Source organism: Styela clava, chromosome 10, assembly GCF_964204865.1.
Source record: "Styela clava chromosome 10, kaStyClav1.hap1.2, whole genome shotgun sequence".
In the NCBI taxonomy this organism is placed as follows: domain Eukaryota; kingdom Metazoa; phylum Chordata; class Ascidiacea; order Stolidobranchia; family Styelidae; genus Styela; species Styela clava.
Window position 1 is genome coordinate 2,367,678 of NC_135259.1, and position 16,656 is coordinate 2,384,333.

At 35.5% G+C, this 16,656-nt stretch overlaps 1 protein-coding gene across 1 annotated transcript; it reads left to right on the top strand.

Annotated features, from left to right (window-relative positions):
• Nucleotides 1-1,711: 1,711 nt before the first annotated feature.
• Nucleotides 1,712-7,300, top strand: LOC120338299 (uncharacterized). The gene is made up of 10 exons (XM_039406277.2): nucleotides 1,712-2,133; nucleotides 2,672-2,855; nucleotides 3,042-3,168; nucleotides 3,986-4,177; nucleotides 4,835-5,019; nucleotides 5,146-5,385; nucleotides 5,462-5,562; nucleotides 5,860-6,082; nucleotides 6,194-6,349; nucleotides 6,510-7,300. The coding sequence occupies exons 1-10, from the start codon at nucleotides 1,778-1,780 to the stop codon at nucleotides 6,951-6,953; spliced, it is 2,208 nt and encodes a 735-aa protein (XP_039262211.2). The 5' UTR covers nucleotides 1,712-1,777; the 3' UTR covers nucleotides 6,954-7,300.
• The last annotated feature ends 9,356 nt before the right edge of the window (nucleotides 7,301-16,656 follow it).

Below are 16,656 nucleotides of genomic sequence, written 5' to 3' on the forward strand. Positions count from 1 at the left end.
GCGAACATTTTGAAGTTTGAGTCGTCTGGTGAACTCGTAATATTTTAATAAACACCGATAAACTATATAAAATTCTGCCTCCAAAATTTCTGTGGTGCCTCTCTTTGCTTGGTGCCCTAAGCACGTGCTTATATTGTTTAATGGTTAATCCGGCGCTGATTATGATGTTTAGTGGAGTTCGCTATAATTGAAAATGACAGATAAATTTGGGATGTGAGTTTCAAAAGTAATGCAGACGTGAACCGATGACTATATTTTATGTTTATAGAAATTTACTCAGATTGCAACACATTGTCAATTTTCATTCAGGCTATGTATAAACACTTCAATATTATTAACAACACAAACCTACAAATTCTTTATTGGCGGTGCATATATTGTGAAGGTGTCGGATCATCAAATTTACTGCCAAATGACAACCCTTATAGCTTTCGTTAGAGTTGATACAAAAACTTTCTAACCAAACTGTAATATATATATATATATATGGTTCCTCAGTTGATCAGACACTACTGCCACGATTCTTAACGTCACTTTCCTGATATTCCTTTGCACATTTATTGATCACAAATAATTTGAATCGTTTGTCTAGTTGATATCAAAATTTGTTTTGATTTTTTTGTATTTTTTAACAATGCTACGGTCAGAAATATCCCAGACACTTTACCTAAGCTTAAGTTGAACGTTCTCGTGTGATAGACATAAATTAAAATATTAGTTGGAAGGTTAAATATTTTCGATCTGGTTATTATTTTGACTCAATGACCCCATTTGTTAATTTTTATCATATCACGGTATGTAATGTGCCCTTTTTACAACATTTCTATAAAATAAGTATTTTTATTGTTTTATTGCACTAATTTAAATCAAAAATAGGTAGGTGTGCTAGAGGTATTTTCGTGACCTTATCTCTTCTAATTGCATGCTATTAACAGAGTTCTTATACTGGTGGTCAATTTCTCATCAAAAGGTCATCGAAAAAGCCATGTCTATACCTATAAGTTTAAAATAGCATAGTTGACTTTTACGGCATTACTGTGATTTATACAAAAATTCAACTAGCTTCACATTCATTCTATATAAAGAAGGTAATACCAAAATATACAATCATAATTTTTGCAAGTTTGCGTCTTAGTTTGCTGAATCACTGCGAGAATTTTAAATTTACCTAAATAGCAATATTTTATCTAATTTAAATTTATTTTTATTTTTTATGTTTTCTCACGCAATTTAATCGAGAGAATAATCTTATATAGATTTCTCTTAATAGCACAGTTGTTAGTTTACGCCGAATCTGATCTGTGTTAACTTGAGAATTATTAGTTTAAATTAGGCCGCGCCGGAAAGAAATGGTGTAACGGTAAGATATGATACAATTTCTAAACTTGTAATACTCTTTCATGGAATTTGCATTTGAAGTATTTATAGAAGAATACGGAAACAATTCTTAAGAAGAAGGCAGCAAGAATCATAAGAAAGTTGAGGCTGAAGAATTGGCTACAGTAGTAACCGGCATATTAGATACTACGTAGTCTCGGTATAAACTGCGTCAGACCACAAATACCACTTCTGATTATAACAGTTTTTACTTCGTGTGCGTGATTTTTCTTTGGTACATCATGTAAGATGAGAATAGTTCAACATTGTTAAATTAAATATGAATAAGCTGAAGACAATTAATGTTTTTTGAACTTTTTTCTGTTATAGAAGATAGACTAAAGAATATATATATTATTAAGTTTAAAGTGAATAAAAGTACTATTGAATATTTGATTTAATGAAAGATAAAATGGCATGGGAAGGATTTGGATGGAAAACAAGAATTTCTGGAATCAAATCAGATGAAGATGACGATCTGTTTTATTCAGAAGTTGATCCAGGTGAAGAATTAACAGAAAAAGACAAAGAAAACTTATTAAAATTTATTGAAAAAGATATAATCGGACGTGATGCAATTTTTGATGGACCTTTTGGACCTCGAAAAGTTCTTTATTGCGACTACGTCGCCTCTGGCAAAGCTTTACACTCAATCGAAAATTTCATGATGAAGCAAGTTTCACCAATGTACGCAAATACTCATACCACTACAACAGTGACGTCATCGCAAACAACCTCATTCAGAAAAGAAGCCAAGTGAGAAATCATTTTATGTAATCATTTATCGAGACATGCAAACTAATATTTCCACTAAATTAAAATTAAGAACGGATAAGCAACAAAATTAATTATTATGTGGCCATTTCTCTGTTCATGGGAATCGAGTTAGTTCAGTTTTGAAACGTCCACCAGAAATTTCCATTTCTCAAGCCCTATAATATGTTGATTAAAAGCCGATGTGAAAAATTTGATTCAAATATTACATAGCTCTATATACTATCAAGAAAATTACTATAAGTAATTTTAGAACTCAGCTATAATCTGAATTCAAGCCTAAAAAGAATTTCTCCGTAATTTGGCCAAATATTTTCGAAGCATAAATATTGGGAAATGACATCACAAGCTAAATTTGATTTCTTTCGCAGATTGAACAGACAGCAAAAGATTGTAATTTCTTTTGGATTACTTTCACGTTTACAGGATTATACTACGAACACGATTTCGTTTCACGATATTCTCTTAATAACCAGGTTATTTTCATATTAATTGACATCACAATTTCTCATTTTCACAGGGAAATTATCCGCGACGCCCTTGGGGCAGACGACGATGACGTTGTCATATTTACTGGAAGTGGCGTAACCGGTGCTGTACATAAACTCATTTCTGTTTTAAATTTACCTAAACCTCCGGTTGTTTTCTGTGGCCCATTTGAACACCATTCTAACTTGTTGCCATGGCGAGAAATGAATAGTCACGTAAGTGGATAGGATGCTAATATTATTATTGGGTGAGGTTTGAAATAATTCACCTACATTACTGCATTTGCATCTGAATGCATTCATAGCTGAAGATATTTGATCCATTGATTCATTGTGGTTTTGCCTCAGGATGTTCTGTGAGGAAGGATATAGTTACAAATAAATCATTCATTGTCTGTTTAGGTTGTCAACATAAGCGAATCAGCTGACGGTAGAATAAACCTGAGACATCTTGAAATTGCTTTACGAGCCTGGGCAAACTCCGGAAGACCGCTGATAGGAAGTTTTAGTGCCGCCTCGAATGTCACTGGTAAGAATATTCAAACTTTTTATTGCATTGATATCTACAAATCTAAACGGAAATGACACGGTGAATTAAAATATCACATTTTTATATTATTTCACCGTCAAAATCATTTTCGACTTCCAACTAACTGCTTGGAATCCGACCACTCAAAATAGATGTTCAAATATTACCTAACTCAAAATAGATTATTTAAAACATGCATGAAATATCAAATATCATATTGATTGATGTAATATTCCCTGACATCATCATGCATATTAGGATTAAAGCTTCACTCATTTTGAAATAAAAAATGCAAAATATATATACAAAGCAAAAGTAGAGGTTCAAAAAAATTAAATCAAAGTATGACACTGATACGACGGAATATTTGAGCGACTTTATATCTTACATCACGTCGAGAATGGCAACAAATAAATTACTTTCTCCAAGCAGTCAAAAATGGATGATCACTATATTCAAATTTACACATTTGATATTAATATGTGAATTTAAGAAATTTAACTTAGAAATATAATGTGATATTTATAGTTTAACAAACTCAATCTTAGTAATGTTCATCAACGATATGAATTGACAATTGAATTGGCAATTAAACGGCAAATGAGTTTTAGATATAGACATTAGTGAATTAAGCGATTAACGACAGTTTCTAAAATACGGAATCTAACTTTCATTTCGTTTCCTTATTGCAACAAAATCTTCGTCATATAGTAAAGTAACATTGTTAAATCGCAACATCCATGAAGAAACAAACCGAAACTTTATTTGAGATGTAATTTGTTCCGGAAATTTACCATGCTTAAATCGATTTGGTCAGGTATTACAACGGACACTCGAAAGGTTGCTGCATTACTTCACAAATATGGCGCGATATCACTGTGGGATTATGCGACGGCAGGACCTTATATGGACATTCAAATGCACCCAGAGCCAATTGGAAAATATAACACTTCGAAAGATGCTGTGTTTATATCCATGCATAAATTTGTTGGGAGTCCAGATGCTCCAGGTACTGAAAAAAATATGTGGGTATATGCATGAGTAATATTTGAATTAATAGGGTTGACGGCCTGCGGGCCACAACCCTGCCGTCCGCGCCCTTTAGTGTGGTCCTTGTAAATAAACACTCAAACCAGTTTAGCATATTATCTTAATCCGACAGTTTATGTCTGAAACGGCGCTTACATGGATAAAAATACATGCTTGATCAGTGAGTTAAGAATTGCTACAACTTCTGTCAAAGCTGATCAAAAACTATGCAAAAACTCAAAATTTCAAGTTTCTCACTAAAATGTTAAATAAATAAAATTTTGCATTGTGAGAATTTTTAACTCGTTGTGAACAAAAAAAAAACTAAATTGTTTGTGTGACCCAACCAGATGTCTGAAGTTGGTTATATGGCCCACCGACAAAAAACGTTTCACACCCCTGATTTAAAACCATTAAAATATAATTTTATTTCTGCAAGATATCGTTATGGTGTTTATACCTCGAATCTTGTATTAACTCTATGTTTTGTATCTCAGATATACTCATAATCAGGTTTTAATCTGTTAATAAAAAATTCTACATGATAACACTCCTGTAAATATGGCAAGGTAGTAATGAGATCCAGCCAATCTCCTGACTTAATTTGCATCATGCCCTAAACTTTTTGAATATGCAGGTTTACTTATCGCATCAAAGCATCTATTCCGAAACGCCGTCCCTTCAGGATGTGGTGGTGGAACTGTTTTGTTTGTATCCGAAAACGATCATCGCTATTTGAAAGACATTGAATCACGAGAAGAAGGTGGTACACCTGCAATCATTGGCTCTATTAGAGCGGGATTGGCATTTAAACTTAAAATGGTAAGAAATAAACGTTTGCTATTATTGTATATGAAGTTTTTATCATTTACTTTTACATTTTCGCACTTTTGTAAGTGCCAGTGATGATATAACTGATTTTAAACGTTGATGGTTTTTATGTTTTAGGCGGTTGGATGCGACGTTATTATGAAGCGTGAAACTGAACTTTATGCAAGAGCAATGGAAGTGTGGAAAGATATACCAGAACTGGAGATTCTTGGAATCTTGGATGAAAAACCATCAACACATATTCAACATGAACATAGACTTGCAGTTTTTTCTTTTCTAATAAAAAACGCTAATAGTGGATACTATCTACATCACAACTTTGTTGCCGCTTTACTGAACGATTTGTTTGGAATACAGGTATAGATACTGATAATACATATTGCTTCGTTATTATTCATTCGTATTCAGATATATTTTTCCCTTTTTCATGTAGTCAAGAGGAGGTTGTGCTTGTGCTGGAGTTTATGCCCAACATCTATTAGGAATTGATCGCGTAGCTGAGAAGAAATTCGGAGGAATTTTAATTGAAGATCCGTAAGTTTTTGCGTCATTCGTCTGTTCAAGGCGCCTGTTCAGTTATCTTTATCGTAATATAATAAATTAAATATTAATGGAAATTTTCAAATCAATTTATAAATCCAACGCTGTAAAAATTCAATAAATCATTTGTGATAAATTAGGACCCATTTATTTTAGAAAAAATATCTATCCAACTGTTCACGATCTAGATATCAATCGCCAGCATATTGGATGGACCTTTCAAAATATTTCAGATCAAAATAAAATAAATTTAGTATGATAACTTGTCATATAAAAATATCGTTTTTTTAGCAAAAGATCAAAAACGCGTACGCGGCACGACACTGAGAGGACAGAATATGAAGTATTAAGGCCTGGATTTACCCGTCTGAATCTCACCTATTTTCTGTCCGACGAAGATGCTGATTATATCATAAGTGCTGTATCAATGATAGCAAAGCACGGCTGGACATTGTTACCTCAATATCAGTATGGTGCACGTTCTGGGGAGTGGAAACATACCGAGTACATCGATGTAAGTACAAAAGCGTAAAAATGAACTAGAGTTTACTTCAAATCAACAACTAGTGCTATAAGTAATTAGATTCTAATTTGGCTTCTGATGTTTTTATATATCATTTTTAAGGAACTTTCGTGCAAAAAGCTTGAAGATCTTTCCTTTCGTCCCAATGGCTTACACTTCTCTCAAGACCGACAGTCACTAACAATAAAAAAAGGATTACCAACTTCTCGAATCGACTGCTTGAAAAGAGCCGAAAGAATATTTTTTAATGCCAAGCAGGTATGGACACAAATATTAATCCCTCAGTTTTAATAATAAGCCTCAGGAAGTACTAAATAGGTATTTTAACAAAATGCACTAAAACATTTAATAGAATTTGATTTGTGTTAATACTGCAGTTCAATATACTTCATGCTATGATTTAATTTGTTTCTCATAGATTGTCGGTAAGAACGTGGAAGACCAAAGACCAAAATACGAAAATTCTAGTGTTCGAGATATGAGATGGTTTATGCTCCCTTATGAAGCACAATGTATATTGAAGGGCAAAAAAATCGATAAAAAATCAAAACTCATCTTTCATACGAGAAGAAAAATCACGCAACTAACAGAAGAAGAAATTGAGAAAAATGTATCAAATAATGTTCCTCTTCGTCAGCGTAATGGAATAATTAATCCAAACCTAATTTCTGATAGCAATGAAATTATAGGCCAGACAGAAAACACTTTGAAACATGACGAAAATGCTAAACCAAGATATAGCATAAAAGGTATAGGGTTGAATAATAATGTTACAAAGTCCGAAAAAAAGAAAAAGGCATTTGAAAAGTTTTGGAGCGCATTGACGTGCAAAACTAAAACATCTGTTGATATCATACAATAATGAATCCTTTTTATTCTCGGTGAATCTCCACAAAAGTCATAAATTAGGAAATAAGTAAAATAATTTTTAATCTAACTTTTTGATTTGATTTTTAATTAAATTGAATCAACCTTCTAGGATGTTTCATTGAACAAATCACATTGCAAACTTCATTAATTTTTTAAATTTATTTTAATCAGATGAACAATATTATTTCAATTTAATAACTTTCATTTTTCAACAATTTTTGGTGATTTTTGTGTATAATAATGTTCCTGTTACCTAATATGCAATATGCGTTTTTCATTTATTTTTATTTTTTCAATTTGCATTTTTGTTAAAATAAACTAACTATTAAAATAAACGTAAGTAAGAAAATATGATTATTTTAACAGTTTTGAAATAAAATTATGATTCTAGATTTTTAAAGTTTTTATGGTAGGCAGGTGCCGGCTTAACGCAACTTTGGGGATATATCTCTTGTAGCCCGAAACCAATATTAAAATCAATCCCGTGTGTTATTTTTTAATGCTAAACAGACAGATAAGAAAATCAATCAATAGTTTTTCAGTTGGGAAAGAGCGCTTTCCTATTGCTTAAAAATGAAAGGTCAATTCATTTCTTAAACTGAATTGTTAAATGTGATGATCAACTACAGGAAATCAGTTTTAATATTTAAAATTTATATACGGTGATACTAAGTCCTGATTTACATGTAGAAATATCCGAACGCTCTAGCTGAATATAAATAAAGCACACTAATTTCAATTAGTAGACAAAAACGTGATAGAGGAAAAGAGTGATACGTGCATTCCTAATGACCAAAAGAATTCAACTCCGTGATAGACGAGTGTAAAAATATAACGCAAGAAACAAAATGCATTCAGTGATTTCGCAGAATTCGTAGGATGATAGAGAATTTCATTAAATACCAAAATAAAAAAAATTAAAATGTATATAAAGAAAATACAACAAACAAGGTCGCACGTTTTTGTTTTTAAGAGCAGTGATAGCAGAGAACTCGAGCAAACTAAAGCGCAAATAATATATATAGTAGGTTATGGAAAACCTGTACGAAGTGAATTCACTGTGGCTATAGTTGAAGGACAAATGTCACACAAGGTCAAGGCGACGTAGCATGTGCGATGAAAGATTTATTGAACACGAAGTGGGCCTATGGATCGTTTTGTTGTACTTCCCTTGTCTTTTTTTTCATGTTGTTATGAAAAAAATAGCCATCTGGGCTATATGAGATTTGTTTTATGGTGTGCGATGAAGTCATGAAAATTAAAAATTGTATTCTTTGTGGCCATTACGGCTTCGCGTCATCGATCTTGTGGTCTGACGCAGTTATGAACACTGGGTACCGGTTGGCTACTGAGACAGACTGTATACCAGTACTACTTCGTGTCCATATATTTGAGCATGGCGAACATGACTGTGGGTGCAAATGTATATGGGTACAAATGTACGTGGGTGCAAACGTAAGTGATTGCAAATGTACATGGGTGCAAATGTACGTGGGTGCAAATGTCCGAGGGTACAATTGTTTACGGGTGCGAATGTAGGGGGTGCAAATGTAGGTGGGTGCAAGTATCCATGGGTACAAATGTTCGTGGGTGCAAATGTTCAGGCTGCAAAATGTTCGTGGGTGCAAATGTCGATAGGTGCAAATGTACATGGGTGCAAATGTACGTGGGTTTAAATGTCGATAGGTGCAAATGTACATGGGTGCAAATGTACGTGGGTTTAAATGTCATGGGTGCAAATGTAAGCGGGTGCAAATGTTCGAGGGTGCAATTGTTCACAGGTGCAAATGTAGGGGGTGCAAATGTAGGTGAGTGCAAGTATCCATGAGTACAAATGTCCTTGGGTGCAAATGTTCAGGCTGCAAAATGTTCGTGGGTGCAAATGTACGCGATACAAATGTACTTGGGTGCACTTGTTTATGGTGCAAATGTTTGTGTGTGCAAATGTACATGGGTGAAAATGTCTAGGGTGCAAATGCCCATAGGTACAAGTGTTTGTGGTGCAAATGTTCATGGTTGCAAAAGTTAGACGGTGCCATTTTTATGGCGAGTGCTAAAAAACTGTGGTTGGAAATGTCGGTGGGTGCAAAAGTATGCAGATGCAAATGGGTATAGGTGCAGTTTACGTGTACAAATATACGTGGGTGGAAATGTGCTGTAAACAAAATATATCGCGTATGGCTCACAATTGTCGTCTGAACTGCAAGCTCTTCCACGTCGACGGAATGGAACGTTGCTGTGCTCATTACAGAGTCAGAGTTATCATAACGTGTTTTCTGAACTTACGGAATATGGTTGTCCAAAATGCTTTTAGTCATTGTTTTTGATTGACCTTGAGCATATCCATTTATTGCCAGTATAACTATCGGGTCATTTGCCTAATTGATTTTAAAGAACAGGTATATGCAATTCACTATCTAATAGCTGTTTTTCTGATCGTACGTATACATAAACCGTTTCAAGTCTCGTACCAGTCAGTACTTGCTAACGCTAAATGCGCCATCATAAATATATAAGTTTCATTTGATTTTGCAATTCAGTTGTTGGCATAACTGCACTAAAAGATCAGTCCCCTCTGCTTACAAGTGAAAGCGCGTGACTTTATTTGACTACATTTGCCTTAAATAAAAAATATACAGTAGACATTTGGTCAAATAGGGATTATTTTTGCGGTGTGTACCATCATCCATTTTAGTGACATAACTATAAACACACAGCGGTTAATTGAGCTGTAAATTGTAATCTGTTTCCTTGCTTACGTTATTAGTAATTGTTGGATGTTTAGATTGCAAGTCACACAACAATCATCTTCGACTCATATCGACTAAAATTTTTAAAACACGTTGCGATCGACCGACCAATAACAAAGTTACACAAACAAAAGACAAGTAATATTAAACCTAACATCGAAATGAAACTCTTAGGCTTTCCAGAAACAAAAACGGGTGAAGTATAACATAGTTACCATACACTCATAGGACCTTGCCACTTAGACTAAAACCTATTTTACTGTATTTTAAATCAGGGATACCCAAAGCCATATCACACTTTTTATATCACGGATCTACTTACTCTTCGTAAGACCTACCTATTTTCGAAACTATACGTGTTGTCTTTTTTTACATACTTACATTTACTTTTTTAAATCTTATTTCGACCAAATAAATTTAGGAAATTTGCTCTAAATAAATATTCATAATATGGTAGCACCAAAACGTTTGTGAGAAACACAATTTTCGAATGAAAATATTGCCAAGAAATAATGGGGAACCTCAAAATAACTTGTTGCTGCATTTTCAAAATTTTAAAATGATTATTTCATATCCCATATTGTTTAAATTTGGTTTTATATATGTCTAAACTCATGCGTTTAGTGTTTGTGTTTGCCCTGTCTGACTTTCTAGCATGAATATGGGCTTTGTACGATACCTGGAGGTGTAATATCCCTATAGGGATTCCAGCATTTTCCTACCAATTCTCGCCACAAACAAACCAACCAACAAAGACGAAATTTCGCGCTTGTATAACTTCGAAATTGACCACAATTGTTTGCGGAAGCTTTTTTCACCTTTTTTGCGTCGAGTCAAGGCATGGTTGCTCTCGGCAATTTCGCACCGCCTCTCAGAATTGTGTGCTCTTCATTGGCATCGTGGAAGGATCAACGAGGAGAAGTTTTATATATAAAATATATAGCAACTACTAGCTTAGTTTTCGGGATGTAAATTTAGGTTCCATTACATTTGAACCCACGTACATTTGAACTCGTAATTTGAACCCACTACAATTGCACCTGCATCTTATTGCACCTATGGAAATTTGCACCTATTTGAATCCATACTATCCCTAACCCATGGATTTTACCACCCGCATATAGATTGAACCCGTGGATATACGGGTGTAAATGTATGGGCCAAATGTACGTGGGTTCAAATGTGCTGTCACCATAAATATATATTATTGTCGAGTTTTCGGTGCAAGGACGTTCCATCATCAAGTTTCTTGAAATGTTTTTAAATTCAACCCACTATCCAATCTACTTGAGGAAACAATGTAAGTATCTTGCCTTTAACTTAAATTTCGTTATGTTATGACGTCATACCGTCTTATTCATGACGACTTTAAATAAAAGTAAAATGCGCATTTTACGCCATAATCATTTTTTGAAACCGCCGTCATGAAAGGGAATCTCAAAGGGTATATATAGCCTGACCTGTAGGGGTAGGCTTACCATACGTCCCGCTTTAGACGGGACGGTCCCGCTTTTAAGCGTCTTGTCCCGACGTCCCGAAGTCAGTCAAAAGTCCCGCTTTTGCCTTCAGCCATCCAGCATATTACACGAACGTGTTCTTGTTAATGTTGTTGCAGTGTAGCGCAACGCTAGCCTACTTACTGAAGGTGAATGCGTAATTTTGTTTGTTTCGTTGTTTCCCGCTAATATTGTTAGCGAACGTATCACATGTAAAATCAATTCTAATTGGTCCTGTTCGGACATTCACGTGAATGTAACATTGAGCAACGCCTTTTTGAAGGTGTTATCTACAGAAGGGAATAAGTAAATTCTCAATGCTTGAAAACGGCAGTCTATTTCATTATTCTTCATGCCTTTTGCTGAACATAAAAAAATCTAAATTCGGATCATTTGTATCGTTAGCGTCTATTCCTTTCTATTTTTCTAAATGAACCCGATATTTAGACAGAGAATATGCGCATGAACTCGCGATGACAATATGGTCAATGAAGACAGCCGGGATGGCTTTAAATGTAGGCCTATGTAGTAAAATCGGAAACTGTAAAGTTACAGGATCACAGCTAAGGGGTCGTGTCTTCGAAGGCGTCCCACTTTGTAGTCCAAAAAATATGGTACCGTATGTAGGGGCCTCTCATCGTTTAAATCCCGCCACCTGACCAAAGGTATAATAATCGTTACATATATCAATATCAGTGGTCGCTTGTGACTGACGTTGTTCGGAGCGAAAGGCACGGGTGAGCTTGCTACTCACTTGGGATGGCCTGTTAGTTCATACTCATATTATAGCATGATACAGATTTGCTTTTTAAAATCACCATCGGCTGAATTCGGGCAAGCCATATCGTAAGTTCGATAAATTGAACATTTTTATCTTGCTACTTTCATGCTTCGTTTACATATTTTATTCAAAAGTCCCCTGTTCTTCAAAAGTTCCATGTTATTTAAACGGTACGGCTCAGATGTGCTTGCCCGTATTTTTCGATTATTTTTTCGAAAGTCTAAATTGTAAACATCTTTGATTTCCCATATAGTGTGATTATCCAAATAACTTTTGTGACGACTGACCACCAAGACTCGAATTCACACAGCGACCGATACGTCAAGGTGTTATGCCACACAAACCAAGATATTTTTGAGTATCTGACAAAATGTTCATATATACTTATCAAATCCTTTTTGTTGAATAGCAAAATCTGATCGCATTCTATCTATAGTGGTGGTTACTCTATGCCAGGGGTTTCCAAACTTTATTGGCCGCAGGCCAAAATTAGAATCGGAAGGGTGTTCGCAGGCCGGAAGAGTGTAGTGCGCGATGGTTTTGCCCTGACATTTTTTTTTGAAACAGGTTTGTTTGACTCCTAATGACGCTTTATGACGTATGCCTTCAGAATTGGGATGGTTCGCTGGCAAAAAAGACAAATCGCTGAAGTTTGATTCTTTTCAAAAAGAAATACGAACGCTGCCATTTTTTTATTTAAGATTTTAATAAAATCTGTTTCCAGAGTGTAGTTTATGTTTGTTATTTGACATCTTTCTTATATGATTGAATTACTGCCCTATGTTATCCTAATACCCAACACGTATATTTGAGATCCGGTGTGCTTAAGCTGTAATAATGACATAACAATTAGCAGTGTCTAGATCACAAATAAGCAGAAACAAAGTGGGCCGGATTTGACCCGCGGTTTGGGAACTCCTGCGGCCTATGCCAACTCCAAAACAGCGTCCACTTGGATCACAGTGTGTCACAGATGTTGTTAGTAAAAATTAATTTGTGGACGCGGCCTTTTACCTATTATGCTATGAAGGGAGGGCACCTTCAGAAACGAATAATACAACTTGTGTTCTTCAAATCACCCAAAACAACAGTCTACTTGACTGAATACACTAAAATGTATTATGACTTGAATGACTTGTAAAAATTGCTCAAGGATTGCAAAATCAGGTCGAACACAATAACACTCGCCAAACAGTTGGTGGAGTATGTAAAAGTCGGTAATTAATTTTAGTGTCACTCGGGTATAAACAAATGCAGTACCAATAGATTTCTGAACAGTAAGAAAACAAACAATCGGTATGCCTAAAGGAACACGAATCAATTACAAATACAAGTCCTTGTTAGGCGAGCAGAATTAACTGAGAACTGCTGACAGAGCAATAAGCCTAACGTGACAAAGTACACAAAGAAAGCAAGTGGGGACACGCGTTTTTGGACACGTGAGTGGACCTATGGATTGTTTTGATATTATGTTGTTGTTCTTGTTGATATTCTTCTCCTTCGTCATGATAAAATCTCTCTTCGCTTTTCTCTTCGAATACTGTACCAATTGCTTTGATATTTTCAGTGGTTAAAGATTGATTTTTTCGCCAGTAAGCTATTACTTTTACTTATTTCAAACAGTTCTGTGGACTTCGAGAGATTCTTTTTTTATGTGCCAGAATAAAAAATAGCGACACTTTGTGACGTCCATATACTTGAGCATAGCTCTCTTGTATATATATACATATATATATTTATATATAAAACACAGTTGATCGGTACATCTACAACATTAATAATCACTAATCATAAAATACACAATCATAATTCATTATATAAGATAATCAATTATTGTGCATACATGTTAAAATATTCCAATTTTGTATGCAATGTATAGTTAATATATAAAACACAGTTGATCTGTATAGCACACACGGTTCTTACCCATAGTCATGAAGCGAATAGTCTCTGCGATACCTATTGGGCATAAACCCATGGGTACGCGTGCCAATAATGCACTTTGTCAATAAACAACCATTACACTATCAGATCGCTTCCTTGCATCTGTCAGGCAACGTCAGCTAAATGTCAACGGTAGGGTGATAATTGGCATTTCAGAAGCCGTTCAGGAGACTTTACGACGTTTTTTTATTCAGACGGTACGTGACAGCAACGTTTGAACGTCGACTGTACTAAACAGACGCTCAAAATGAACGAAGTCGGCTAACCATAAGCCAGCTAACTGTTATTGCCATATGCGTTTTAGTTGTTAGCTCGCAGGGCTTAAACTATTTTAGGGAAACACAATATAATATCTCAATAGAAAAACAGATGTCAAGCCATATGCGTTTTTTTTATTGTGGTCTGTTTTCCTAAAATAGTTTAAGCCCTGTTTTTGCACCGTTAGGCGCGAAGATAATGTTACTGCAGTGGTTTGCAGCAGTGTCTTCAATGATTGACTGGCGAGATTGTATGACGCCATAGTTAAGATATTTCGTTTAGTTAGAATGTTCTGGAATACATGACACTTCCTGTATCTGGCCTGTAACGCGAGTTAGTGCTGTCCCTGTGTAGTTCAGACTTAGCATGGCTATATTAATATTATTGGACACGTAGTGGACATAACGATCGTTTTGCATTTTATGCTGGCACTCTTCTTATTGTTATTCTTCTTTGTCATTATCATGATAAAATAGCTTTTCTCTTCGAATACTGGACCAATTGCTTTGAAATTTTCAGTGGATAAAGTTTGATTTTTGTTCCAGAAGGCTATTACTTTCATTTATTTCTAAATTTTCTATGAATTCTATGAGATATGATATTTCCTTCAAAATTTCGCTGTTCTAAAATTTACCCATGGGAACACTGTTTTGACTCTTATATCAAGCGGTTGCGTGATCAAGCCTGCAGGTACGGTACTGCTAAGTTACCGTACCACAGTGAAATTGACTTGTTCCTTACGCAATTTTACTATTGCAGTAATGGATTTTCTAGCAAATCTAGCCTACCGTATTTGTTAATTTTGATAAGAGCAAATTAAATTTAATTTTTATATGCCAGAAAAGAACCGTTCCACGATCGAATGGCAGGCATGCAGTAACAGGTACTGGTAAGACCTTGACCATTCCCCAGAGAACTGGCGGGCCGATCCGGACGAAATTTGGTGTGAACCCTTGAAGTGTTACCAAACTGACACAGAAAACTTTTCAGAACGATCTGGAAAAGGGGAGTTGGAGTCAAAACAGGCCCGGAATAGGCTACCTGTCAATCAAGCCATGAACCAAGGGTTCCATTATCTTTGAACCCGCGTACATTTGAACCCGTACATCTGAACCCGTAATTTGAACCCCGAACAATCGCACCTGTATACTATTGCACCTATGGACATTTGCACCTACGGACATTTGAACCCATACATTTCCACCCATGGATTTTAGCACCCGCATATAGATTGAACCCGCGGACATTTGAACCCGCGTACATTTGAACCCTTGTACATTTGCACCCGCGGACATTTGAACCCGCGGACATTTGAACCCGCGTACATTTGAACCCTTGTACATTTGCACCCGCGGACATTTGAACCCGTGTACGTTTGCACCCGCGTACATTTAAACCCATGTACATTTGCACCTGCAGACATTTGAACCCATGTACATTTGCACCCTGGACATTTGCACCCATGTACATTTGAACCCACGAACATTTGCACCCGCGGACATTTGAACCCATGTATATTTCCACCCACAGACATTTGAACCCACGTATATTTGAACCCGCGTACATTTGAACCCACGGACATTTGAACCCGCGTATATTTGAACCAACGTATATTATATTTGAACTCGCGTACATTTGAACCCGCGTACATTTGAACCCACGTACATTTTCACAAAAAATGTTTGCTCCAACGGCAATTTCCAGTCGCAAATAATTTTCATGTTACAGGCGCAAGCTCAATATTCTAAATTTCAACACTGTTTCCCTTGTAGTTAGTTTTGGTGTATATGCATTTACCCGCTTCTACGAAGCAAGCATTTTTGAGTGTCATTGTAGTCCGGGGAATAAACGTCTCTTAACGATATAAACAACATTGTTCTGCCAAGGTCTTTTTTCTTTTGCTGTTTTTTTTTACATTGACATTTGTAAATCCTTATCTCATTCGTTAGCGGCGATCTCCAAAACAGACGATGACCTAGAAAGCGGTACTTCTTTGGAATACCTGAAACCAGGGCTAATACGGAACAAATATCTCACAGACCAATGAAGTCTTAAATGAGGGTCTTACTAAAACTAGCTTTACAGTAACATTTTTAGTGGTCAACTCCTATAAATTTGTTCTGAAATTATTGCACCGAAAACGCCTACTATGATATCCCGCCCAGCATGAGATTTGGGAGCTCTGTGGCCACTTCATGTTTTCTTGCTAGCATGTTTACAAAATTGTTATATGTATGCATACACGACCACGCTTTACTGTTGAAAATGAGTGTTGTCTCAAATCAGGTTTTGCCATTTTTCCTAAAATCAATCTATAAATTGAATACTATTGTCTGTATATAAATAAATAAACGCACAGATTCTTCGTTTCTAAGAAAATATGAAATTAAGATAATGAAACTATGCCATTTTTGTAACAACATGTTCATAGCCAAATGCCAGTTTTATTGAAGTATTGTTTCATTA